This window comes from Coloeus monedula, assembly GCF_965178545.1.
Source record: "Coloeus monedula genome assembly, chromosome: 17".
Taxonomy (NCBI): Eukaryota; Metazoa; Chordata; class Aves; order Passeriformes; family Corvidae; genus Coloeus; species Coloeus monedula.
In genome coordinates, this window is record NC_138797.1 from 14036317 (window position 1) to 14063833 (window position 27517).

Genomic DNA, 27517 nt, shown 5'->3' on the forward strand with positions numbered 1-27517 from the left:
ACTCTGTTCAGTTTAGCTAAGAATAGGATATGAGTAAGAAATATTTTAATCTAACAAGCATCATGTTTTAAAGGGAACTTCCAGCTTTTTTGGCCAATTTGAGTGGCATGTGATAATCTCATGGTGTGGCAGCTGGAGACCAAATGAAGCTGCAGTTCTGACCACTGAGAGCAGGCTGAGCTCGGCGGGTCTGGATGTGGGAACACCCTCAGGTTTTGGGATTCAGAGGCACCAATATGGAAAGGACTGAACCTGTTCCCGTGTGCAGACAACCAGGCAGCTCCCAGGATGGTGATTTAGGACAAAGAACCTTCCAGGCCTTTTCCACTCGTGCACACCTGGGCCAGGTTTCACCACCAGTGTGTGGGGAAGTTGCTGCATTTCAGTGCAGTCCCCAGAGGGCAGGTTCCACACCACAAAAACAGCCCCCTATTATACAACTGCCACTAACTGGATGCTTTTTTGAGCTTTTCAGAAGAGAGGCCAAGGCTTGAACAGCATGGAAACAAAACTAACTGTCCCATGAATTCCCCAGAACAGCCCCATGGACGCAGTGCTGCAGGAGACTCGTGGCATCTCAAAACCCCAGATTTCAGATTCCAAGACTTCCGCAGTTTTCAACTTTCACCAGCATTCAAATTCACCTACATTAAAAGAAAATTAAATTGCCCTCTCCAACAAAAAGCAAACCACAACAAAGCAAACATCCTCCAGCAAACTATTCCCTTGAATCCATTAAAAGTTGCCAAGTCAACGTTCCAGCGCCCGCTGCCCATCCCGGGCTGCCAACAGCACAAGTGGCACTTTGGGCTCCTGTTCGACACCAGCTGTGGCAAGAACTGCACCACAGGCCAGAAATATTTCACATTCCAACAGTGTTTCACATGCCAACAATACATCACATTCCTTCACAGCTGGAGTTTTGGAAAGGGAAGGAGAAGTCCCCACTGAAAACACTTCCATAACCCAGAAGTGTTTGAAGAGCTCCGTCCCCCACGTGGGGATGGAGGAATATTGGACACAACCATGGCAGAGAGGCAGAGCATGAGCTGATAAACCCAGGGGTACAGGAAGAATCTACACATTAACCAACTTATTAGCCAGGAATTTGTTTTAATGGATGAGCAGATCAGACTCAGAAAAGGAGTCACTATTATGGCCCAGTGGGCAGGAAAACCTGGGACCAACAGCTTGGACTCTGCCTGATATCACTAAGAAAAGAGAAGCAAAACTAAATATTGTGTTTCCCTGTGTATTTTTTAGCAAAGTAAAAACTAAATCAAAAGCTTTAAATTAATTCCCTTCAGGATTTATAACTGCTGTAAGTAAAGAAAAGTGCAGTCCTATAAAACACTAATAGGATTTTAACATGTATTGTCAAACAGAATTAGACTGCAAATAAAAGCCTTACTATGGGACACCTCTAGTGCAGAAATTCATTATCTGTAAGCAACAAATAATAAAGGATAATAAGGAAAAGAATACAGAACAAGGAGAACAAAGTTGATTCCTAGCTATGCATACAAAATGTGCCTGAATGCTTCCTGGAAGCTCCAGCAAACCTCAAACTGTTTGATGTGCTGACATCTCTGGAAAACAAAAATTCTTACCACCACACAAATTCTACAGCAAGCCAATTTTTAATTATACCCATCAAAATAATAATAAAATCCAAGCAGTTTCATTCAACCTCTTTGAATCATGGAGACCACCTATGCAAATATCAACGCAGCATTTGAATCTCCAGGTAACTACTGCCAATTATAAATGGGGACACTTTTAAAAATAAATTACAAGGATAATGAATCATTTTCACACACAAAGGTAACAAGGTAACTTCATGCAGTGGTTTTAAAAGCCTCCTCCTTTCTGCATTTCTTTTCTGGTTAGTTTGTGCCAAGATTTAAAAAGCAGATTTCAATTTTAAAAGAGGGAGGAAAGTGAAAAACTTCCAACCTTCCCTCTGGTCATTCCATGTAGGTATTATGGGATTCAAGCATTGACAAGGGAATATTCTGCTGTTAAAAACAGGCTACAGCAATATGGACAAGAATGTTGCACAAACATTTTCATGACTGTGCTCTCATCTATTCTGTCAAAAGGTAAATTATTTGAAAATACCTACAGACCTTTCAGAAGCATATAGTTCTACTGAGGGCCCAGTTGGCTTGACAAAAAAAAACATTATTTATCTTTTTGCTGTCAGAAAGTTTCAGAGGGTTTGAATTCTGTAGTTATACACTGAAAACTGTAATTACAGTGGTGGCACAAATCAACAGGAGAGCAGGAACTTCCCCCTCCCTGCTCCTCCTGAGGACACAGCCCTGTGACTGAGGATCACAACATCCAACTGGGAGGAGAAAAGAGAATTTTTGTGCAAAAAATCCAACATTTCAGAATGAGATCTGCTGCTGCAACATGGATTCTGCTGGTCTACTTCTTATTTAACAGAATGTGTTAGCCATCCAGCTAACACAGGTTCATCAGCTGTGAACAGGTTTACAACCAACTTACAAAGAGAGTAACTCCAGATAGGATGAGACCACCACAAAAGTTCTGTATCAGAGTTGGACAGAGAGCCCTGGGGGAGGAAAAGAGCAGGGGCTGCTCCACTGAGGCTCCTCATGGTTTCAGAAATAGTAAGCTGTGTGAGTAACCCAGTTGGAACACTCCTCCTTGGAACGTTTTGCTGAGCTGTGAGTTGTAAAAATAGATTTGTAAGCCTCAGACTTGTCCTCGCTGTCTGCAATGGATCTCTTGGTGGTGGTGGAAGAAGCTTTATTGACTTTTCCTGGGACTGATGGATTTCCATTCTCTGAGGGGAAGAAGGAATAGAATGAAGCATGACAGCTTACAGTGTACAAAGGTATTTAAACAAAGATGAAAAACAGTGTTTGAAAATTAAAACATACACATTTTTCAGGTCTCTCATAAATAGCTCCCGTAACTGGACTCAACAGCTTTTAGAATTCATACTCAAAATACATTTAGAAATCTTGAGAGAGGAATTCTGTAAATCCCTTGAGCTGCAATTCAGTAGTGACAACATTTATTCTCTGTGTGAGAATTGGCTCTGAGCTCTGGTCTGAAGCAACATGAAAGCCCCCAGCAGCCTGCAGTATTGTTTAGAAATCAGCTATCAAATGCCAAAAGCAGAACTTGTGCCACACCTTCCCCAGGGAATCCCTCTGCTCCCCTTATTCTTTGCAAAGTTATGACCAACAACAAAGATCTGCATCATTTTATATTCATAGTAGGGAAATGCCCATCCTCTGTTTCTGATACTGTTTTTCTCAGTGTATTTTATCTACTGCTACATAAAAAAAAAGGGGTTTTTTTTTTTTACTATTTCATCTCCCAAGCTGCAGAAGGGTATTTGAAAAAGCCAAGTCTGGTGCAAAGAAATGAACACAGAAACTCGACATCTTGAGTGAAACTCAGGCACAGGGGCTCCCAGGAATTGTGTGTGCAACCCCAAATCCTCACAGAATTGTGTGGGCGACCCCAAATCCTCACAGAATTGTGTGTGCAATCCCAAATCCTCACAGAATTGTGTGTGCAATCCCAAATCCTCACAGAATTGTGTGTGCAACCCCAAATCCTCACAATTGTGTGTGCAACCCCAAATCCTCACGGAATTGTGTGTGCAACCCCAAATCCTCACGGAATTGTGTGTGCAATCCCAAATCCTCACAATTGTGTGTGCAACCCCAAATCCTCATGGAATTGTGTGTGCAATCCCAAATCCTCACAATTGTGTGTGCAACCCCAAATCCTCACAGAATTGTGTGTGCAATCCCAAATCCTCACAGAATTGTGTGTGCAATCCCAAATCCTCACAGAATTGTGTGTGCAACCCCAAATCCTCATGGAATTGTGTGTGCAACCCCAAATCCTCACACAATTGTGTGTGCAACCCCAAATCCTCACAGACCAGACCCTGTTCAGCTTTGCAGAATGTTTGCAATGCCACCACCAGTTGTCTGGAAAGCGCTGCCAAACCCTGGATTTGGAAGAATACAAGCCCAGAAACCTCAGGGTGCCGTGTTCACAAATTGACTCCCATGCTACTGCCATTCCTCATGGATTTTCCTTTATTTTCCTCTCTCTCCTCTTTTTAATCTCTTGCTGGCCAATATAACAGCAGCCAGAAACAGCAGTTTCAAAAGGCACTTTTTTTTTTCTTTTACACCCTCAGAAAATAACGAATTCATTTTCATTATTACAAATATGAGGCTGCTCAACATCCAGGAGCAATTACTTCATCTGGGATGAAGTATTTTTAAAAGTCTCTCCTGTATAAAAGCAGACAGCAGAGGGCAGGTCAGGCACTGCTGACAGAATTTCAGCTTCTCCCAGTTTATCGATGGATCATCACTGTCAGATTCTTCAAATTATTCTGATTTTTTTAACGTAGAGGATTTAATACTTCCCACAGAAACCTCAGACTGACCTTAAAAATGTACCCATTCTGTGTGAAAATATCAGTATGGGGACATTAAATAGCAGAAAAATATTAAATAAAGAGAGGGCACCATCCTTTGGGTTTAAGGGCTGCCAAGTTTACTCCAAGCTTCAAGGCTGCTGTAGGTTCATCAGTGCATCCTGAAGTTCTGTTCCAGTGCTCCCAAGGACACATAGCAAATTAGCAGATAAAACGAGGACTAAAAGTTAAATAATCAGGGATTTTTAACACAGTTCATCCAAATAAAGTGCCATAACACAGTTTTTGACCAACTGTACATCAGGAAACTGCAAATTCTCCTCCACCACCTCGCAGCCAACAAAACCGACATGCCAAACCCTGGACCGTGTAAATAAGAATTTCTAAGCTCATCCATTCAAGTTCCCAACCTAAAGCAGTATTAGAATGACGAAACCAAGCAGATCTGGTCCCATTTTTCACCTTAGGATTAACCACCAACCTGAACTTTTGGTGAAGACAATCTGCCTGTTTTCCCCAGAGCTGGAATTGACACAATCCTTTCCATTCTTAGCTTTTGAGGGACCTGGAGAATCTAAAAGAATAAAAAAAGCCAAAAAAATGAAATCCTGAATCAGCTTCAAGACTCAGAAGGTGACACAGAATTGGGAGCTGTATTACCTGCAGAGGTCTCTTGCTGAGAAGCTGCTCCTGCTGACTTAGATTTCTTTGATTTCTGAAACAACACAAGCAGAAACCTGGTAAGGGACTGAAAGGAGATAAAACTCCCAACTCATATTTGATAAACACACAATTGAATTCAGTACATTTTTATCTCTTACTCAGTGGAGCTTTTCTTTCCACATTTTTTGTATTATTTCTACATGGAAGAATTAATACTCTTGGGAGCCCTGCAGTTACATTAAAGAAAACTACAGGACAAAACTGGATTTGTCTGGATTTAATATTTTGCTTTGCATACTTTGAAAGGTGGGTGTGTTATTATCATTAACTGATAATCTGAACCCACACAGCAGGGCAGCAAATTGTACAACATTAATAAGACACAATTAATTGTAATCAATAAAGATGTTTTTCAAGAAAAATTTCAGGAGAATCCTGAATCTCATATTCACTAAATTTTGTTTAGTCCATAAAAAAATCTCTCCTGGGTACCAGCCAATAACTGGACCCTCTGCTGCAGCATTGCTTGGGAAGACAGGAGGCATGTAGTTAATCTAAATTTTTTAAAAGCATCTGTGCAGCAGATTTTCCAAATTAATTTATGTTTGTACAGATTAAAAAACACAGAAAAAAACCAAGAAGAATCCCATTACTGGCTTTGATTACATAAATGCCAAGCTGAAAAAGAAAGATGTATTACAACAGTCATTAGCATTATTCTCACTGGATACATTCTGAATTGTGAACATGTTTTAAGACAGCTGCACAACCTCAAAGAAAATAAATACATTTAATTCTGTTCTAAAACTCAGGAGAATCCCTGCTGTGAAGCAAAGGATTAATGCTCGAGGGAAAAAATGCCACAGCAAATGCTGCTGCAAAGCTGAGCCAGGAGGTGGAGGCAGAGGATCACGGCTCTGCCTGCAAACGTCGCTCTCCTGGTGTGAGAAATCCACGCAATGGTTTTGGGTTGGCAGGACCTTAAAGCTCCCCATTCCACCCCTGCCACGGGCACACACACCTTCCATAGACCATTCCCATCCAGCCTGGCCTTCAGGTACCTGGAAAACCTCAGTGCAGGGGATTTCCACCTTTTGTTACGGGTGGATTTCCAAAGAGAAGTCCCATCCCAGATGTCTGTAGCTCTATGGATGTGTGTATTCATAGAGGTGTTTCACTATGGGCACAGTGGCAGAGCTGAGCTTGAATACATTTTTGTATTAATGCCAGCTGCATCTTCCTGATGATTTGTCTCACGGGGATAAAGAAAAGGAGTTTGTGCTTCCTGCTCCAAACACAGCAAGTCCACTGAGCCTGCTCAGAAGGAACTGAGGAGGAAATAACAAACTGGGAATTGTGTTGACACTGAGATGGAGCTCCCAGGTCTCAGATGGTGCCAGTGACAGCAGGGGCTGGTTCCAGCTGCAGGGACCAGCTGGGGCACCAAGGTCACCACCTGAGGCTGCTTTGCTGAGAGATTTGCAAATCCTGTCCTGTAATTCTCATCTAACCAAACAAATCCCATTTGCATGTTCCCCCACAGCACAGAGCCCCAAGACCAGGGCACGGTGTCCTTTTGTGCTGTCACCCTAAAAGCCACAACTGCCTTGGACATTCAGGTACTTCTCTGCTGAGCAGAAGTTGGGGACAGCATCAACTTTCAGATTATTCAAAATTATTTGACCCAAAGCTACAGGTGCTTTGCTAGGGTCCTGTTCCTAAAGCAAACCAAGTGCAACCAACCACTGCTTTTGGGGCTGAGCACTCATCTGCCAAGATCTGCAATAGTCTAGCATCAAATTATAGAATTTTTTTTCCCAAACTTTTAACTACTGAGTACTGAGGGGGGGGAAAAAAAAGAAAACCCACCTGAATAGACAGCATGAGATTATCATTCTTATGCCAGAAGCTATAAGACATGATATGCAGAGACTATGAAAAACAGGAAACAGAACAGCAGGATTTTTATGGAAAACCATCCTTTTGATGTATTGCCCAGGCCCAGCAACGCTGTACTGGCCCAGATGAATAAAGGCCCTGTGAGGAGCAGGAATCATATGCTCCCTAGCAAGGAAACAAGGATTTGCTTTAAAACAAACTAGGGAAATATTTGCATGGCAGAATCAAGGGATGAAACCTCCATCTCAAGTCTCAGATGCTGAAAGCATCAGACAATGGCTCACGTTCCTGAGATCCAGCTAAGTCTGAGCACCCTGGCCTGAGTCAGCACTAAAGGTTTGCTTGCTTTGGCATCCTCCAGGAAGCAGTTCAGGGAAAAACAGCAGTGCTGAAAAAATTCCCACATGCAGAAGTGTCATCTGACAGCTCAGCACCATGGAACAGCTCCCACCTCACAGGGCAGTGCAGCAGAGCTGCAAGGACTTGATTTCCACCTCATTTTACCTGGTCAGATAAAAAAATGCAAAGGCCTCAACAGCATGGTGGGAATTAGGTGGGAATCAAGTCCTTGCAGCTCTGCTGCACTGCCTGGGAAAACCACAAAACATGATAAATTTCCACACTTACATCATCAGCCCAGGAATGCACAGATCCCAACATCCTGTTTCTGGCAGAGGCCAATAAAAGACATCTTATTTTATAAGATCAAAAAACTGATGCCATCATCAGGAACTGCCACAAGAACTACAGGGATGATGTAGCCCATTACTGGAGGTAATTCATTTCAAGGAAACCCTGGAGTATTGCTGGCACAGAGTCCATTTTGCTCATTTTGAGAGCACAGGGCATTGCCTGCTGGGCAGAAGAAAGTTGAGGATGTACAACTTCAGGATGTTCTTGGCAAAATACACACAAAAAACCCCACTGCTTTTCAAAGTAGTGCTTAAATACAACACAGCTCACAGAGTAAATTCCTCCATCTGCACAAAGATCAGCAAATCTTAGAGCAGATTCATTGCAGACAAGAATTCTTCCAATTCTATAATAAATGATGTATAAAAATCTTACCTTTTCTAATTTACTTTTAAGTCTTCTTGCCTCCATCCTCTTCTTCAGGATTTCCACATCTTCTTTATTACCATTAAGGATAATCACATCTTCCTCTTGAAAGGGAACACCACACTTGATGAAAAAAAAGGACAAAATTGCATATTTATTTTTCTGTCTCCTATAAACAACACTCTGCACTAATTCTTCTTTTTTTTTCATGAAAAATAAGGTCCCTTAGTGTATTTTCTGTTCATGGGTTCCTTGCATTAGTGGCACAAATGTACTTAGAAGTATTCCTAATTAGAATCTACTCAATTTTCTGAACCTCACAGCTACAACCCAAAAGCACTTTCTGATTTTCAGTCATGAATGCATTTAAGACCTTGATGCCATTCTGCTCTAGAATTTGTCTTTCAGCTTAGTGAGATAAGAAACAAAAACTGATGGGAGAAGTTCCTTTACACTGACCAGGGACACCACCTTTGGTGTTATTCCTCTACATGTGGAACAGACTGCAAGTTTTTCTCTTCAGCTGGAAGACAGGAAAACATGAAGGTGTTGTACTATACTTATTATTATTATTATTTCTATACTGTGGGGATAAAAAGGGGTCACAAAAGCAGAATAATTCATTACCCTTGCCTTGCTGTCTCATTGGATTGTAGCACAGAGAGCAGACCCTTATCTGATTTATCAAACACTACCAAGTTTCCAACTACTTTCATAAATTAATCTGGATAATGGCTGTAATGTGCTCTGTGTACTTCCACATTTGTTTCATGGTTGAAGGCACAGATGTTTCCCTGTGCACATTTGCAATCATTTGATGTATGAGCACATTTGACCATGATGTTTTCTTGTCCAAGATCTCAATTTGCTTGTTTTTTGGTTGGTTTTTTTTTCTTTTTTTTTTTTTGGTTATTTGGTTGGTTTTGGGGTTTGTTTTTTTTTTTTTTTTTTTGAGTTATTTTGTTAAATGCAGAAGCTTTCTGCTAATCTGCAAGATTAATTTATAATCCTGCCTCTGCTATTACTCTTCTTCTTTTTCTAAACAAAGGTTTCAAAAGGTTACTCCTGTATTTGCAGTAGGAATTAAACAAATGAAAGGACATATGGGCAGGACTTTGCTCAAAAGCTGAGCACAGCTTCAAAAATGAACCTGAACCCAAGTGGTCAGATTGAGAGGAGAAGCAAGGGTTAGAGAGAGGCACAGGAGGGCAGGCAGGAAGAGAAGTCACACACAATAAATATTTTTCCATTTCTACTCAATGAGAAGTCTTGGCCTGGTGTGATCTCACACATGGGAGTGAGAAGGCTCCAAAATCAAGAAACCCCACAAATTCAGTTCTAGAAGCCCCACAATTTCTTTTCTAGGGTGTTTCCTAATACAGCATTTTTCAAACCTATTTTGTCAGTAGATTCTAATTTTATTAAATGTTGCATTTTGAAAGAGCAACCAAATCCAGGTTCCCGTCTGGAAAACACAGGTGGAATTGTTCAAAACTGAAAAGTATTTACAAGAAACAGGGAAATAAAGACAGTGTTCTCTTTCCATTCCCTGAAACAGGTAATTTTTTGCCATGACAACATTGGATTATGTCAGAGACCATATCCTTCCAAACATCTTAGTGTTTAAATAACGAGATAAAAAGCAGAAAGAAATTTCAGTTTTGCAAATTCAGATGTTTGCTCTTTCAGATTAATTAAGGTCTTGGGGTAGATGTTTGTTTTATGATATCACAGGGTCTCCTTTGCTGTACCTTGTTTATTTTGGGACTTTAAACATATATGAAGGTACTTGCTACAGTTCTTAGCACCTTGAATAGAGGACATTCCTAAATGAGATAGTTCTTATCTTTCTTAAAGTATAAAACACGGAATTTTTAAAGAAATAATGAACTCTTTATTTAAGATGACTTCCTGAATTCTAGAGTTTACAGTTTCGGCTGCCTAAGACAAGAGTTGTATATTATTTCTTTGTGTAAATTACATTGACACACTGATTTTTTTATAGCATCTAAAATATAGTTCAATGCATGACTACTCCAGTCTTAATATAATAAAAATAAACAACAGGCAAATATGTTTTCATATCTAAATGTTTACACCAGTGCTACAGTTTAATGTCTTCAGAGAAACCTAAAGACTCTTTCCCAAATTTTAAACACTGAGTTCCTGCAGCGCTCCTGAACACGACCATTACTAGGAAATGCACAATTCCCACCAGGATATGGGACATGGATGGCCAAAACCTGACTGTCCCTCTTTAAACAGGGCAGGTATTTAGGAAAAGGACTGAACATCACAGATCATCTCACTGTTCATCTCCCAGCCACACAAACTTGTGTATTAAAGATTATTGTTGCTTGCCACAGTTAACTAAACAAGTTTTAAGAGAAAGAATTTTCCAGAGGTTTAGCCATTAAAAGTTCAGTAGTGTCAGATTTGCTGAACATGGTTTTTTACATTGTCACCCTACCCAGACATGCAAGGGGTCAGAGAGTAAAGGACAACCTGGGAGCAGTGGAAATTTCCCACCTACTGATTCACAGAACATGAACTTCCACTCAGCAGCTGCAGCATCTACTTCAAAACCAGTCCAAGAAAAAGCCTCAATTTACAGAGTTTCTCTTAAAATCAGTGATAATTTTGTACCTGTCAAACCTGCAGCTGTGCTGTAACTTACTTCGCGGTTTTCTCTCTATTTATTTCTGAACAACATGGTATTTTTATCAGAAAGTTTCCTCCCAATCCCAGTACGTTTAAGCTCAGCTTTCAACTTATTAAACCCCCTAAGAACCTTTAAAAGGCTGTAACAGCAAACCCTCTGTGTGTGAAGGATGATCCAAAGCAATCTGCTGCTCCACAGCAGGGACTGTAAAGTAAAGCAAAAGCACACCTTTATTGGCACCAGAGAACATGCAGGGCTCAACACCTCCATGATCGTGTCTGCCTGTGGTTCATTTTACACAGACTTTTATAATTTTACAATTCTGGCATGTGCCTTGTTTGCTTGCTTACCTAAAAGTTAAGAGCTGTAAGGGCTGGGGTCTTACACAACTTGTGCTTTCTTTATCTCAGGGTTACAAACATGGCACATGGTCCTATCACAGAGATTCATCCCACACACCTAACTTTACTGTTAGAAGACTTTTATTCTGTATATAGCTATGCTTTATTGATTATATTCCGTTTCCTATCCATTACAACACAATTTGTTTTCCTAGCCTTTTGTATCAGTTCCCTTTCTTATTTTCCTGGCCCACCAGGGCTGGACCTTTGCTCACAGAAGCGTTTATAGACAGAGCAGTCACACTTAAGCCTCCTCCTTGTCTCCTTACCCCACCAGGGTTAGACCCTGTTTTGCAGAACTGGCAGCAGTTACATTCAACCCCTTCCTTTTTTACCTCCTTAGCCCACTCAGGGCTTCATCCCTGTTTTGCAGAAGTGGTTACATTTATAGAGGCACTCACCCTTAATTCTTTCGCTAACTTACACCTTCAATTCTTTCGCGAACTTACGCTAAGGTGCTTATCCCAAGCGAGGTCTGTGTTTCAAGGAGACCGTCCATTTATTCTCATTTCAGCCTCCAGCCACTGCAAATGCCCGGCGGCAGCAATTCCCTGCTGGAATTCTTGGCTCCGAACTGGAAAGTTTCGGCAGGCGAATAGTTAAGGGCAGGCGGAGGAGGAGGAGGAGGAGGAGGAGGAAGAGGAGGAGGCAGGTTCCCAGTTTTCCCAGCCAGCGGGCTCAGCTGTCACAGCCCAGGGGCACAGGTTAAAGGCTCGGGGGCACTGCAATTATTCCTGATCCTCGGCAATACTCCTCCTCCGCATCCACCCGTCTGATTCCAGCCCTTTCCAGGCTGCCTCGGCCGGAGAAGTTTCCCCGCTTCCTGAAGCTACCGAGAATTCCTGCGGGATAAATATGCTAAACATTGCAGGGAAGGCGGGGTGAAAACATTCCCGTTTAATGGTTAACTGGGATCGGGATGAGGGACACCGGCTCCTGCTGAAGGACAATGAGACCCTGGATTTATCTTTATTATGCTGCCGTCTCCTGGCTAATTCTGGACGAGGTAAGGCTGCATCAATTGCATCGCAGCATTTCGTTTTTTGCTTTTTCCTTATGTAAAGTGGCAATTTTACTTAGAAAATACTCAAATCTGCAGTAAGGTTAATGTTTTTTCCCTTCTTCACCTTTTCACGGATGCACAAAAGGATGGAGATCATTACTTCTAATTGTTTGTATTCTAAAACTCACAGTATTTATGCAACTTAATTTTTTTACAGCCCTGTAACTTAAGGGTTTAAATAGCTTTCACAGTGTTTGTTTTAAATTACTATGAGGTCAAATACACAAGGAAAAAGAAAAACGTAACAGGAAAAATAGCAAACATGAACACTAAAACTCCATAAATTTGTTGAATATGTCAATTCTAATGCAGTGTTTTAAAATCAGAATGGTTTAAATAACTGGGTTTGATGGAGAAATGTTTTTACTCAATGCATCTCAAAACCCAGAAGCAGACTCTGTATCCTGACACCCGTTTAAACAAAAAACAAAACAATGGAAAAAGCACTTAAAAACATTTATTTTAACATTTTTTAAGGACTGAATCAATCCTCCCCGTTTATAAAATGTCTACATTAATGACTGCATAAATACCTTTCAAACAAAAAAAATCAGATATAAAAAAAGTTGAATTAAGTATTTAATGCTTTTTCAGCATATTATTAGAAGATGAAGCATTCCCAAGTCATTTGTCTCACTAAATCACGAGGTCCTACGAAACAAACTTTAGATAAACTTTAATATTAAGCAAATGCAAAGAGCACAGAGAAAACAGAACGTTTAGAGGTGCAGTGATGCAGTCCTAAATGCAATGGCAGAAAGAAACAGCAAAAAGCAAAACGAGTTGTTACAACAAAATGCACAGCCAAGTATGTGCTAATGGGGTCTCAGTGAGCTGAGCTGACATTTCACAGGCTTTTTCCAGGTATCATCATAATTCCCCTTTCCTCTGGAGTTTACTTTGTTAATTGCGATGGACTATCTTAGGCTTACAACAATTTTCTGTTAAGTAATATCCTTAAAAGCATCCACGAAGGTGCTTGAAAATCCCTGTTTCTTAAAAAAAAATGCATACAACTTCATCCTCCAGATTTAGAAAACCTGTGCATAACATAAGAAATGCTGAGTTTCAAAGACATTCTGCTAACATAAAATACCTATCATGGCACTCTTGCATAATAAGACTCAAGGGCAAGATAGTCCCAGACTGGGTTGTGGACGTGGACATTCCCAATGGGATCTCTTGCTCCTCAAGGGCAGGAGGAAACCTGGGAGAATAATCCTTGCCAGCAGACAGGGGTGAGAGGATCCTGCTAAACAACAAATTTCATATCCAGTGGCACTGAGAGCTGCAACTCCAGCTCTAAAGCTGGTAAAACACTACCAAAACACTGCTTTCATTCCATAATATCCCCTGAGGCTGAAAGATGTCAAATTCTGTTCTTGCAGGCCAGGCTTCATCATTCAGCCATTCTCCATAAACATGTTCACACTGCAGAGGAATTGCTACCTCTTACCTGATTATGGGGTGTTTGTGTACTTTTATGCTGCCATAAAAATACAGTTTCTAGCTGTCACACAGTCCAGTAGGAAAAAATCCATAGTAAACACTCAACAGCCCGAAACAGCCCCAGAAGCTATTACTTGAAGGGTAATAAAAATTCAAGTGTATGAAACAAGCAGGTTTCAGCTTGGCTCCCTAGAACTACACTTTGCAACCTGTATTTAAGGAAAAAACCTGCCAAGCACCCTCGTTCTGGACAGATTCAGAGAATATTCCAAGTTGGAAAGCACCCACAAGGATCACTGAGTCCAACTCTCAAGTCAATGATCTGTACAGGGACTGAACCCACAATCTTGGTGTTATATTTTAGCAGGTATAAAACCCCAAATATTTCTACAGCTGCCCACTGTCTTTAGTGTAATTCTTATATTCAGAATGAACCTTCCCTGTGACATCCCAGAGATCTCGTGACATTCACTAATTCAGAGGAATCTCAATGTTCCTCCTGCAATTATTCCCTCAGAATAAAGAGTTTGTCTGAGTCCAGCTCCACAGAAATCAGTGTTTCCCCAATTCCAGCCCCTGGGTACGTAATGGTCCTCCTGGAAACCCCCTCTGGGCTGAAGCACAGGATGTATTTCATTTTTACTGCAAAAATCCTGCTTTTCACCTTGCAGTGGCATCCCTGTTCTCCTGCTTTCTGCACAGCATCGAAAGGTTGACACGGACTGGATTTGCTGCAGCTTTTTGTTCAGATGGATGGAACGCTCCCATCAAGGTTGTTTACCCAGTAAATGGATCCCTGAGGAGCTTGAAGGCAAAAATATTCTCCTGGGAGCTGATTTCCTGATGTTTTTCTTTGAGCTGCTGACAGAACATCCCGGGAAAATGGACGAGTCCTCCACCTAACATACAACTCCCCTTTCTGGAATGCTCAGTGGAAAAGAGGCACCATTCCAGCATGAAATCCAGTGCATACCAGTATGGACCAAAAGATAAATACATTCTTTCCCATAAGCCTAAAAGGATCTTAAAAATGTGGGAATATGGAGTATCCCTTCGCTTAGTTCAATTTGTGTTCTTAATGCTTTTGAAATTTTATGTCTCGTTGCTACTTTAACTACAATGCCCTCTTTATTTTCAAGCTTTTAAGGGAGATGCTGATTTTTTAATAAAAAGAAGTATTTTCCACCTCCTTCTAATGAAAACCTTGAGGCTTCTAACCACAGCAGCATTCCTTTAATGGAACTATCTTTATAAAAATCTATGTTTCTCTGTTCCCATGTAAAGCCAAATACTACATGATTTTGACAGCTGCAAAATGTAAAATATTTCAAGGTGAAATGAGAATTTTGTTTAAAAAAATCATTGATTAAAAGAAGAGAAAATTAATTACCTTTAAAATAAAATGAAAATCTGTTAGAATTTAACTATTAAGCTTAATGGCAGTCGATGGACCTTCTCCTTGGTATTTTTCTCTAGGAATTTTGATACCAAATGCTTCAAGGACAAAGACTTCATGTAATTGCTGTGGGATTCAGGACTGCTGCACTCTCATTCTTCTGACTGTTCAACAAGGTAAAAGTAAGGAAAAAACCACAATGGAAAAACTCCTGTGCCAATATGCTGTAAATTGGTTATTTCTGAATGCCAGTACTGGCAGTTGTGTCCTTAGCTCAGGCTATGCACATATGCCAAAAATAAGAAATGAGAGTTGTCCCCATGTTCAGTTTTCCAAAGCACTAACACAAAGATGTCAGAGGGAAAAAAAAAAAAATCTCAGAGTCAGAAACATTTGCTGACTTTATAAGGATAAAACCCAGTGTATTTTGTGGATTACGTTTTAGTCTCTTCCTTCTGTTTATTTAATAAGTTTTCTGTTGATTTAATTTACCGAATTCTGATCCTCTGGCGGAACTTCAGGTTTCCCAGGCCTTGAGGAAATCTCAGCAGCAGCTGTTCCTGAGCACTCAGAGCTCACTTCTTCCCTGGGGCCCTGGGCTCACCCAGACCTCAGAGCACAGAAAACTCCCACCTGATGGGCTGAGCCCTGCCTTGGGCAAGCAGTGAAGAATTCAAAGCCGTTTTGGGTTCTTTTCTATCATTTTGAGATAGTTTTGTCCTGGAAAGACAAAATTCCTACCTCATGGCTGTGCATTGCCAGGGGCTGAGTGCACTCAGCATGGGCACACACAGATGCTCCTGGTAGTAATCCCAGCATTTAAAAATGCAGCACTAACATGGCATCCATTTAAAACAATAAATAGAAAGGTTCTCTTGCTCGCTCTATCTCACTTTTCCTTGCAGATGATCTGAATGTTTAATTGGACTATGATAAGAAGACAGGATCTGGAAATAAAAGATGAACCCACTTCATGCAAAGAAATCAAGATTTTTAGTGTGCGTTGCTGTCTGTACATTCATCTACACCTTCTTCTACCTAAAGGTTCCACTTTATGAAGAGCCAAATGACCAAAAATTCCAAGTCAAAAAAGCGGAGTGTGGTTTTTACCCAGATGAACTTTGCTCAGCTCTTTTTGTGGGGAAACCTGCAGCCTTTAGAATTGGAAACTTCTGTCAGAAGTCCTACCAGTCCAAACCACTCAGCTGCATTCACACTTCCTGCAGCTGCTCCACAGTCCTGAAGACTCTGCATTTTATCACCAGACCCCTGTCAGATGAAGAAGGAAATTTCTCCTTGGCGTACATTATTACAATTCACAAGGAGCTGGAAATGTTTGTGAGGCTGCTAAGAGCTATTTATATGCCTCAGAATATTTACTGCATCCATATTGATGAAAAGTCACCCAGAGATTATAAAACTGCTGTACAGAATATTGTTAACTGCTTCGAAAATATTTTTATTTCCTCAAAAAGAGAACATGTTGTTTATGCAGGGTTTTCAAGATTACAAGCTGATATTAACTGCATGAGAGACCTCGTTAACTCCAAAGTTCAGTGGAATTACGTTATTAACCTGTGTGGTCAAGATTACCCCCTGAAAACAAATAAAGAAATTATACAATACATAAAAAGTAAGTGGAATGGTAAAAATATCACTCCTGGGATAGTCCAACCACTTCACATGAAACACAGGACAGAGGTCAGCTACAGGGAATACATCCATTCTGGAGTGCCATACGTGTATCCAGCAAAGATCAGGAAAGCTCAACCTCCTCATAACCTGACAATATATTTTGGCAGTGCCTATTACATCCTCACTAAAGACTTCGTGGAGTTCACACTGAGTGATGCCCGGGCAAAAGCTCTGCTGGAGTGGTCAAGGGACACCTACAGCCCTGATGAGCACTACTGGGTCACCCTCAATCGTTTACCTGGTAAGAGTTTGTCATTTCTGCCACAAATAACCCCAGCAGGGCAAGGCCTCGGGCAGGGAGAGGCTTTGGGCTCCAACTCGGAGCTTAACAGCGCTGAATTGCAGAAATAAAGTCACTTTTTCAGCTTTGGTGCTGCCCTTTTGAAAAGTCACATCTGGTGGCTGAGAAACAAAGCTTGATTGCAGGGAAGTGCTGCTGCAGTGCAGACCATGAGCTAGAAAAATGCTGGCTAAAAAGTTTCTTTGCTGCAGGAAAGCTTTTGCTCAAGGAATAAAAAGAGCAGTAATACTGACAATGATGTCTGTTCTTACAACATAAATATCTGCAAATAATACCATAATCTCACTACAGTTAAATGTCTTCAGCAGTGAAAATTTCCCCTATAATAAGTAAAAAAGAACTTATCAGAGCCTTTTGTTTTTAAAGATGCTCCAGGGGCTACACCCAATGCAGGCTGGCAAGGAGACCTAAGAGCCATTAAATGGAAAGATCAAGAAGGAGCCTCACACAAGGGCTGCAAAGGTGATATGAATTTTGATCGTGAACTCAAGTTTGATTCACTGATGAGCATTAATTGGTGATTACATACTATTTAAACCAGCTATTAAATGTGCTTCAGTGGTCATATATAATTTATTTTGGAAGTATTGAATAAAACAAGGCACCCTATAAATTACTGCACCGTATCCATTGAAGGAGATATACATTATATTAATATGTTAGTTACGTATTTTCTATAATAAAATATTACTGATGTTTTATATATTTGGAGATGAACACAGTATCCATACATTGACAACCCTTCCTGCAGCCCCTAATTACCAGGGCACTGATTTGACTGAGCAGTTGTCAGTGGAGGGACTTTACCTGACAAGGATGTTTGTCAGGTACTTCCATCAACATTGGGTTAAATCCCTTCAATTTGAACAACAATAAAAAAGAATAGTGCTGAGCACATGGAAAGCATGCAGAAATAATTAAAATCTCTAAGTGTGCAAGCTGAGCACAGGTGTGATTGTGCAGGGAATCCCAATAAGGAGATCAGAACATCTGATGCCCAACTACAAGATTTTATTAAGCAGAGCAACATGGCAGGGAAGCAGCTGGAGGTAACAAACATAAACCCAAACCCTTGTCTTTATAATACTGTAGCATTATCCTCCAGCTCCATTTCCATGATGCTCTAGCAGAAATCAAAAGGCGAAAAAACTCTTTCTAAAAAAATGCTTCAGTTCATCTTCCTGCTGCTGCCACCTCCCTCCCGTTTGTCTCTGCAGGTCATTACGTCAGAGACATCTGCATCTACGGCCTGGGGGACCTGCAGTGGATTATTGAGTCCCCTCATTTGTTTGCCAACAAATTCGAGCCTGCACGGAACCCGCTGGCGATGGAGTGCCTGGAGAGGCGGCTGCGGCTCAAGGCGCTGCGCCAGGCTCAGGCGCCCATCGAGGAGCACTGGCGCCTGCAGGAGCACAGCCACTTCAACATGCAGCTGGATGGGGGAGCTTAACCCACTCCCAAACTTAATGTGCAGCATCCTGGCAGAAAACACGGACATTTATAGCCATAGGCTTCACTCGAAGGGTAAAGCACAATGCTGTACTCCCAGAGAAATAAACAGGTTTTCTTTATTCCAGTAGCGATGGGTTCATTCCCAAAGAATGTCTGAATCTATGCTGAAGACAAGGGGGGAAGTTCATAATCCATTAAATGACTTCTTTAGCTGGAAAAGTCCATGTTCCTCACATTCACGGCCAAAGCATGACTAACTGGCATGAAAGTAATAAAATGGAAGCAGTGACTGAACAAAGACAAAATACGGAGAAATAACGAATTAAAGTCACGGCCACTGAATGTCTTATGAAGTGTTTTGAATAACGAAGCTGCTAAACGATGCTAAAATTTCCAAGCTTGTACATAAGTGACAACCAGTTTCTGACACAGCCCATGCCACCGGGGGGTGTGGGTTTGTTTTTATTTCCCATGGCCAGCTGCATCCCTAATTTCATTTTGTAGCATGGCAACATCACTGCTGCCCTTCCCAGGCTTTGCTCCCAACAACAGAGGGATCCTGCAAGGCATGTTTGTCTTAAAGTCACTGTTCTGAGTCTCTGCAGGAGTTTAGGGCAAGGAGACAGGGAAAATTTGAGGCCAAGGATTGCAGGAAAAGTGAGCAAAAAGCCATTTTTCAATCATTTTTCCATCTCAGTGTACCTGACTGAGGGAAGCAGAGAGCCTGCAGCAAGTGCAGTAACACATGGCAGGGACCAGGAAAACTCACTTGATTAAGAACTACAAATCATAAATAAAAATAAATAAATGCAAATACATTTTAAAAAGGAGCAATTTCAATGTAATCTTCAATATGCAGCCAAAACATCACTGAGTTTTTACAAGAAAACTGGCTACAGATCGAGCCTATTCCCAGAAAAATCAAATGACCCAACAACAGGACATGAAAGTTTCTTGTTACAAACTTATTCCCAGGTTGCCAGGCCTTTACTCCTCATTTTCCCACACAAGTTTATTGGAAACATCATTTCTTGCAAATGAACTTTAACCTAAAGAAAGGCCATCTGGTCCCTATTTATTTACAAACTCAACCCAAAGGCGTGTGCTCAGTTCCGTGGATAATCCAGGACTTATCTTGTGGCTAAATATTGCTGGAGATGCTTTTTATGGAGGGAAATAAAGCTAAAAAAGAAAAGGAAAATAAAAGGCATGCACATGTTCACGCTGAGCTTGTTGAGAGTCTCTCTCCAAACCATTACTGAAGCTAATGGGTCTCTGGCATGTATTAATCATAGCAATATTCATAATTAATTTCTCTCCAGTCCACTCAAGGGCACTGCCAGCATTTATCCACTCCATGATGTCTTTTAAAACGGGAATGGAACGTTCCTTATTGCCATCATTGCAGCAAATCCAGTCCCCAGCTTTCACCCTGGCACCACCACACAGAACAACTGTGCATCACTTCCAAATTGAATTAAAATTAAATATTCAATAGCCAGGCTCCTTTTGCAGAAATTGAACCAGGCAAAAACCCTACACAAAAAGGCCTCTTAAAAGACCATTTTGGTATGACTTTACCCATGTCAATCTAGGAAAATCTCTGCAGCATGACCCTCTTTGCTTAAAGGATTTTGTACTTGAAACACAATTTTAGGGAAATCATCGTTGAACCATTCTCAATCAGTAAGAAATAGTACTGAACTCAGTATTGTGATTACCATGACCACACTACCTCCTTGAAACACACATGAAAAGCCTTCATGAATTCTGTGTTATTACGTTAAGAGTAGATCAATCACAACTTTTAGACCTCAGCAAATGTTTGCTAATTTTGGTGCCCTAAGAGCAGAAAGTGCCAAAGTGACCCTGGTTCCAGGAACCACTGCTGCACACGCAGCTCTGGATCTGACAGCCACGTGCATAAATTCTGTTTTAAAAAGCTTTCTATCTAAATTAAACATGGCATGAAGTGTTTGATATGGCACAGAGCTTCATAGTTAGGGCACCATTTCAACTGTGTATTTAGTTGACTCTGAAAACAAGTCCAAAATAAACTTTGAAGTGATCCAAGAAAGTACATTTTAAATGTAATCTTGTCCTTAACTTTCAAAGTGACTCCCAGGACTTCCACCACCAATTCCATGACCTCTGTCCTGTCTCCAAACCACTTCTAGCATACTTTTAGATCCACAGGAACTTCTTAAGAGAGCCAGCTTCCAGATTAAAGCATAATTTCTGTCAAATAGCAGACTTCCAGTTAGCAGGCACCAAAAACTGCCCATGCAAGAACCTGGGAGCCACAAAAATTCCAAAATATTTGGGCACCACCAAAATCCACAGATCACTACAAACTTGAAATCTCCAACATCCCATCAGATACAAAAAGAGGGAGCAGAGACAGTCTTGCTTGTTCTTTTGATTTTAGGCTGTTGGTGAATTAACCAGCTTGCTCCAAAGTGCAAATTTTAAACTGACAGATTCCATCACAAATAATTCTTCCTGAGGAACAGGAAGCAGGAGGCAGCAGTAATCCCAATCTGCAAAGCTGCTGCTACAGAATCCACATCTGGAAGCAAAGTTATTTCTCTTCCTGCTGACTGAAATGTGACTAAGTCACATTTTAGCATGTGACAGTGTTAAGAGTTTAAATTTTCCCTTCTTACTGATCAAAAGCTCAAAAATATGGCTCAAACAAAATCCACTTCTGTGTAAAAATGTATTACAAGATGTATTTGCACTCCTAAATTGCTCTGTTTCAGACAAAAGCTCTTTTCCAACTTCTAAACCTAAGTAGAAGCTATAAAATTTGTCCCAAGCATTTCATCTACCGAGCCTGCTCTCCAACTTAAACCAGCACTAAAAAATTCTCATTGCTCTTTCAACAAATCTTTCAAACCCATGAAGTTTTATATCTTGGCAAGACAGTTCAAAGCATTTACCCTACAGGCAATGAGACAATCTTTCTCAACACTGCTCCAGTGTCTGACTGGTCCTTTGGCTTAGAGTTTTCACATTTGAATGTTAGTTTTTAGGTGAATCCTTCAAAATGCTACTTAAGATGTGAAGAAAGAACAGCTTCTTTTCAAGGTAAAGCACTTCAAGAATGGTCTCACACATTTATTACAGGTTCTTTACTAATGGGCCCCCACCCATGACAGTTTCCTCTCCCATTTCTGTGCTTTCCTCTGCTACCACTACAGTCTTTTTAACAATTCCAGTAGAGCAGATAATGCATGTATTTTATATTGCCAGCTCTTCATGTAAAGTTTATTTGAGGCAAAAGAAAGAGAACTCTGAAAGCCTGGTTCCTCCTCCCTAGACTCCATAAACTCCTTCAAATCCAGTACTGTGGCAAAGGCTGTTGAGAGAAGCCAAGGAATGCTCAATCCTTCATCATCTTGGTGTTTCCCATTTCCTTGGATCAGACAAAATCTGCACGTGCATCCTGTTTGTCCTGAACACTTATTTGGTGACCTGCACACCACTGGGCAAAAGGATTTCTCTGGTTCTTGTGTGAGCTGCCACAGTAAAAACTGAGCTCAAAACTGAGCAGTGAGAGGTCTGCTGGATACCTGCATTCAGTTTGGAATGTTTTCAGTGTATCCTTACAGCACCTCTGTCCAAAGTCCTGTGGGAAATCACTGCTGTTTACGAGGGAGCAGACTGGGGAGGCTGCTCTGGGGGCTCACAGGAGAAGGGCACACCCAGAAAAGAGCTTTGAAAGAGCTCCTTGAGAGTTTTGGAAGAGCTCTCCTGAATTCCACACTTGTGGGGATGGGAATGGCCACAGAGCTCCAGCACTGACATTTCTCCAGTTTTACACCCATTGCAAATCTCTGGGATGAGGCCAAAACACAGATTCTGCTGGCTGAGAACTGAATACAGAGTCCCACAGAAAGACAGGATTATCCTTTTTGAACCTTCCTCGTGTCACTCTCGGCACACACGAGATGGGCACAGGCTGAACACAGACAGTGGCAAGGCCAGGAAAAAGAAAATGCTGTGGCTCACATAGGCTGCATTTTGCTCCAAAACCATTGCAACTCTTAAAACACAACAGTTAACAGCAGCAGAACATCTATGAGACAACCCATAACATTCTAACATTCTGTACTTTAAATTCTTTTAGCAGGTATCAGAAGTGGACTGTATTAACTGGTAACAGGTTCTAATCTGAGCATATACAGTGCACAACACTTCACTTTTCCTTCATCATTAGTTCTGGGTCATTTTCCTGTATGTCCCATTGCTGCATAAATGCAGAATGTGCTGCTAATTAGTGCTTTGGACATAAACCAATTGTTAGATGCCACAAAGCACAGCAACCACTTCTCTCTGATCCTGTTTAGAAGAGTTCTACTCTCCTTGATTCTGAAGGAGAACAGTATCAGAATACACCCAAAAATCGACCAAATCACTCTTTGACCTTAATCAATGTGTTCTCTCAGCTGGATAACATTGTCTTTGTGCATCAAAATCCACTAATGAGAAGATGACAGACTAAATATTATATCCCTTTAATTATTTCTAGAAGAATCTTTCTGAATATTGTGAAGAATTCCCATGTAGGTGAAACCAGCTTCATGGAAATGTGGCTGTGCTAAATACTGAAAAAAGCTAAATACTGAAAACCATGTGGGATTCATTTGGTTTTTATAAGATTATCAGTCTGGCCAAACCATGGACAAAATATCTCATTCCTGCATCTACTGCTCTGGTTACACCCATCCATCAACAAAAATTTGGATGCAAAAAAAAAAAAAAAACCAAAAAAACAACCAACCAAAAAACACCTCGTTAAAAATAAATGAGTATCTGCCAAGAGGAAATGAAGCCATTAGGACAGAACAGAATGAGCACTGCAAGCAGCAACATGAGAATAAACCTTCTATCCAATAGCCAACAATTTACCAACACAAGTTTTCCCTTCACAGGTCTTGTTTAATATAAATATATTCCATATTTCATCCAACATCAGGGTGTTCACAGAAAAATAACTGCTCAAGTGTGGCAACTCCAGCACAAATCTTGCTGATAATGGAAGCAGTGATAGGAAAAAAGAGTATTTGCTAATTTCATCATTGTCCTTGGAAACCTGCACAATGAGATCAGCAATGTGAAATGAAGTCTGTATTTTCTACAATAAATCATGGAACTGCTGAGAATTCTACAAAGTTTGCCCCACTGAAAAATGTAAAAAAGCAGCACCCAATGTCCTTTAAAGATTCAGGGGTCAAAGCATATCCTGAATATACAGCCAGTCTAAACACAGAACAGACACTGGTAAGACACAAGCCATGTGGATTCAGGAATCAAAAATAACCAATCAAACAAAAACCCCACAACCAAAGTAATCACTGTTTTAAAAACTGAAATTAGAACCAAATATTGGGAAAAAAATGGAAATTCTAAAGTAGTTACAGCAAAATCCAACTCTGAGAACAAAAATACTTATTTTTACAATTATTTAAAAACATTGTGTTATTAAAAAAAGGCCATGTAGAAGTACTTGAGGCCATCACAGAACAGAACTTTTACAAGTTCCATTTCAATTTGCACATTCAGATTAAAACTCCCTCTTTAGAGCAGTGACTGCAATTGTATCTACACACACATGGCCCCACTGCTTCTGCAGCTGGAAAAACTCACCTTGTGACAAACTTCTGATTTGATTTCTTTGAGAGCACGCTCAGAGAACACACAGCCACAGTTTCTCAGGAAGCAAAACCTTCAAAGAAAAGATAAAACACACAATGATTTTAAGAAAACTCAGAGAGATCTGTGCAGTGCTGACTGGGCTGGCAGGTCACAGCTCACTTTCTTTACAGTTCTTGCCCTTAATCAAACTATCAGCACATTAAAATAGGTAATTAATTAATTATTAAATGGCACAGTGTAAGAATTCAATGAAAAATATTGAGTACATTAAAGCACAACATGCATTTTGGTTTTTTATCTTGAGTATCTCCTGGCTAATCCCTCTCTGGAGGAAGAAATGGCTGTGAACCATTCAGCTGTGAACTCATCCTCTTCTCATCCCTCAGGTGACAGACAAAGAAGTAACCAGGGTGTGAGGAAATTCCCTGCCCCAGAGCAATAAAATGGAGAGATACTGCAGGGTTGGAACAGGCAGCCCATCTCCATTCTGATCCTAACACAGGGAGGGGTTACAATGTGAGGAGAGGCTGAAAGAGCTGGGATTGTTCAGCTTGGAGAAGGGAAGCTTTGGAATGACCTCATTGTGGCCTTGTAGGGCCTGAAGGAGCTGCAGGAGAGATGGAGAGAGAATATTTACAAAGAATGGAAGGACAGGACACAGGGAATGGCTTCCCACTGCCAGAGGGCAGGGATGGATGGGATATTATGAAAAAATTCCTCCCTGTGAGGGTGGGCAGGCCCTGGCACAGGGTGCCCAGAGCAGCTGTGGCTGCTCCTGGATCCCTGGCAGTGCCCAAGGCCGGGCTGGACACTGGGGCTGGGAGCAGCCTGGGACAGTGGGAGGTGTCCCTGCCCATGGCAGGGGTGGCACTGGATGGGCTTTAAGGTCCCTTCCCACCCAACCATTCCATGATTCCAACTGCTCGATGTGACTCACAGGGAGCTCACATCCCATCTCCTGTGGTTCAGCCCCCAAACAACATTTAATCACTTTTTTTCTACCAACATTGCCCTCTGTCTACTCCTTTATTATACATCTAAACTCATTCAAGAAAAGGTTAACTTTTATCTTTCTTCTTGAATATAACGTGAAAGGACACCCAGAAGTCCCTTGAACTCCCTGCAGACAGACACACAGAGATTCCCCACCAAGGCCTGGGTTAGCACCTGGCTGACACCATTACCCACTCAATTTGCCCTGCTGTGTGCTCAGTTTGCCCAGTGGCCACTTCCCAGGCTGCAAGGCTGACCTGTGCCTGCCGTTCATCTCCAGCCCCACCACGGGGCAGATGAACCGTGCACACTGCAGGTCATCGTACTTGTCCCCCTTGATGCTCTCCTTGTCCCCACTCCAGGCTGGGTTATCCACCAGGTTCAGCTCGGTCACATTCTGAAAAATAAGAATGCAAACCTTAAGCTTTTTGCCCCACTGATTTTGATTGCGTTTTGCTGTTTTAAACCTTTTAATACGTAGTGAGAGCACAAGGAAATGGAGATTTTACAGCTGAACTTCCACTCACGATTTTAACCTTTTATTTTAACTTTTCATGTTAGACACAACCTGGTTACCTTAATGCTCTTGATATGGGATGCAGATTCCATGGGGGTTTTATCAGGGGATTTGTCCAACAAAAATTCAATGATGGCATCTTTGTTGTACAACCTGTAACACGAAAGTTGCAGTGGTTACATTGGATTGCCATAATGTTCCGTATTTATAATTTATTTTTACTCCTGAGGTGTCTGTGGAAACATGCCCACCTGCCCAGCTCACAGGCCACGATGGGCCGACGCAGCTTCTCCTGGCTCAGGGCACAGTAGAACCACCTGGCCACCAATTCTGCAACTTTGTCAACCTGGAAGGGGAGAAACTCTCATTACTTTAAAATATTTGTAAATTATTTAAGCATAAAATCCCATCATACTTGAAGCATTCATCAAATCCCCAGGTTTCTTACCAAACCTGCTTTCTGCACTCAAAGTTAATTCATAAAATAACTTCACCTAAAGTTTCTGGCAAAATTCATGATCAGTTCTCTACCATCTCCCTGGGCAGCCCCTGCCAAGGCCTGAGCACCCTTTCCATGGGGAAATTCCTGCTGCTGTCCACCCTGAGCCTGCCCTGGCCCAGCCTGAGGCTGTTCCCTCTCCTCCTGTCCCTGTTCCCTGGCAGCAGAGCCCGACCCCCCCGGCTGCCCCCTCCTGTCAGGGACTTGTGCAGAGCCACAAGGTCCCCCCTGAGCCTCCTTTGCTCCAGCCTGAGCCCCTTTCCAGCTCCCTCAGCCGCTCCTGGGGCTCCAGAGCCTTCCCAGCTCCGTTCCCTGCCCTGGACACGCTCCAGCCCCTCCGTGCCCTTCTTGTAGCAAAGGCCAGAACTGGACACAGCATTCGAGGTCTCTCAGCAGGGCCAGTATAAGGGACGCTCACTGCTCCTGCTGCCACACCACGGCTGGGACAGGCCGGGTCCCCCTGGCCTCCCGTCCCGCCGCTGTCACCGGCACCCCCGGCTCCATTCCCGGCTTCCCAGCCCCTCCTTCCCCAGCCCGGAGCTGTTGTGACCGCAGTGCAGGACCCGGCCCTTGGAATTGCTGAAGCTCATGTCCAAACTCCTCCACAAGACAAAGAACCCGCACTGCAGCCGCCACCAGCGCTACAGCGCACACAGAGCCCAGCAGGCCGGGCCCCGACGCTGCAGCGCCAGGAGCGCCATGTCCGGCTCGCAGCACCGCGGGCCGGGCCGGGGCTCCCTCTCCTCGCAGCCCCCCACACACGGAGCCCCTTCGCACCTTCTCGACTTTGCGGGGCCCCTTGACCAGCTCGTGCCGCTTGGGGATGGTGCCGCCATCGCACCCCATGGCGCTTCCGGGTTCTCCTCCCGGCGTACTTCCGGCTGCGCCGCTCCACTTCCGGCGCACCGCAATGACGACATCACTGTTGGTTAGCAACGGGAGCTGGGGGCGCGGCCACCGGCACCGGGCGCGCCGGGCGATTCCATCGCGCCGGGAGCGGGGGCGGTCGGAACGTACCAAGCGAGCACGAGGGGGGGAGGCCAGGGGGATTTCTCAGCGCCCTTCCCGCCCCTTTCCCGCAGGTTTATTCCTTGTTTTCATGAGGAAGTTCCCTGGGACACCCATTTCGGGAGGATTTACGGCCAAACGAGGCGCTGCCGAGGCAGTTCGGGCTGGCGGGGGCGCTGAGAGGGCGCGTCCCGCCCTCAGCAATGTCACGGACACGGGTGGTACCGGGAGCGAGTTTAATCCACACACACAAATTCAGCCGGGATGCAAACGCTGCACTGAGTGTGCGAACAGCGATAGTAACAGGGACTCATGTCGGCGATAAATCACGCCAGAAACACGGGGGTGACAAGGA

At 42.4% G+C, this 27517-nt stretch overlaps 2 protein-coding genes across 2 annotated transcripts; one reads left to right on the top strand and one right to left on the bottom strand.

Annotated features, from left to right (window-relative positions):
* Positions 1–1093: 1093 nt before the first annotated feature.
* On the bottom strand, positions 1094–27026 carry RTF2 (replication termination factor 2). Its single transcript, XM_082293070.1, has 9 exons — positions 26932–27026; positions 25907–26001; positions 25715–25808; positions 25396–25535; positions 24137–24215; positions 8075–8188; positions 5105–5159; positions 4926–5018; positions 1094–2815 (listed from the first exon to the last, which is right to left on the bottom strand). Exons 1-9 carry the CDS (start codon positions 26998–27000, stop codon positions 2631–2633), a joined length of 924 nt encoding a protein of 307 aa, XP_082149196.1. The 5' UTR covers positions 27001–27026; the 3' UTR covers positions 1094–2630.
* On the top strand, positions 15997–18708 carry LOC309579525 (beta-1,3-galactosyl-O-glycosyl-glycoprotein beta-1,6-N-acetylglucosaminyltransferase 7-like; the record flags this gene model as incomplete). The annotated part of the gene is made up of 3 exons (XM_082292912.1): positions 15997–16972; positions 17399–17494; positions 18250–18708. 3 exons carry the CDS (start codon positions 15997–15999, stop codon positions 18480–18482), a joined length of 1305 nt encoding a protein of 434 aa, XP_082149038.1. The 3' UTR covers positions 18483–18708.
* Positions 27027–27517: the final 491 nt, after the last annotated feature.

Bases quoted from the DNA above. Each gene is read 5' to 3' on its own strand.
- RTF2 (XM_082293070.1), bottom strand. From the start codon at position 27,000: ATGGGGTGCGATGGCGGCACCATCCCCAAGCGGCACGAGCTGGTCAAG. The intron at 26,002-26,931 runs GTGCGAAGGGGC...CTCCCCTTCCAG, and splicing joins GGCCCCGCAAAGTCGAGAAG to GTTGACAAAGTTGCAGAATT. The intron at 2,816-4,925 runs GTTGGTGGTTAA...TCTTCCCCTCAG, and splicing joins TGTCTTCACCAAAAGTTCAG to AGAATGGAAATCCATCAGTC.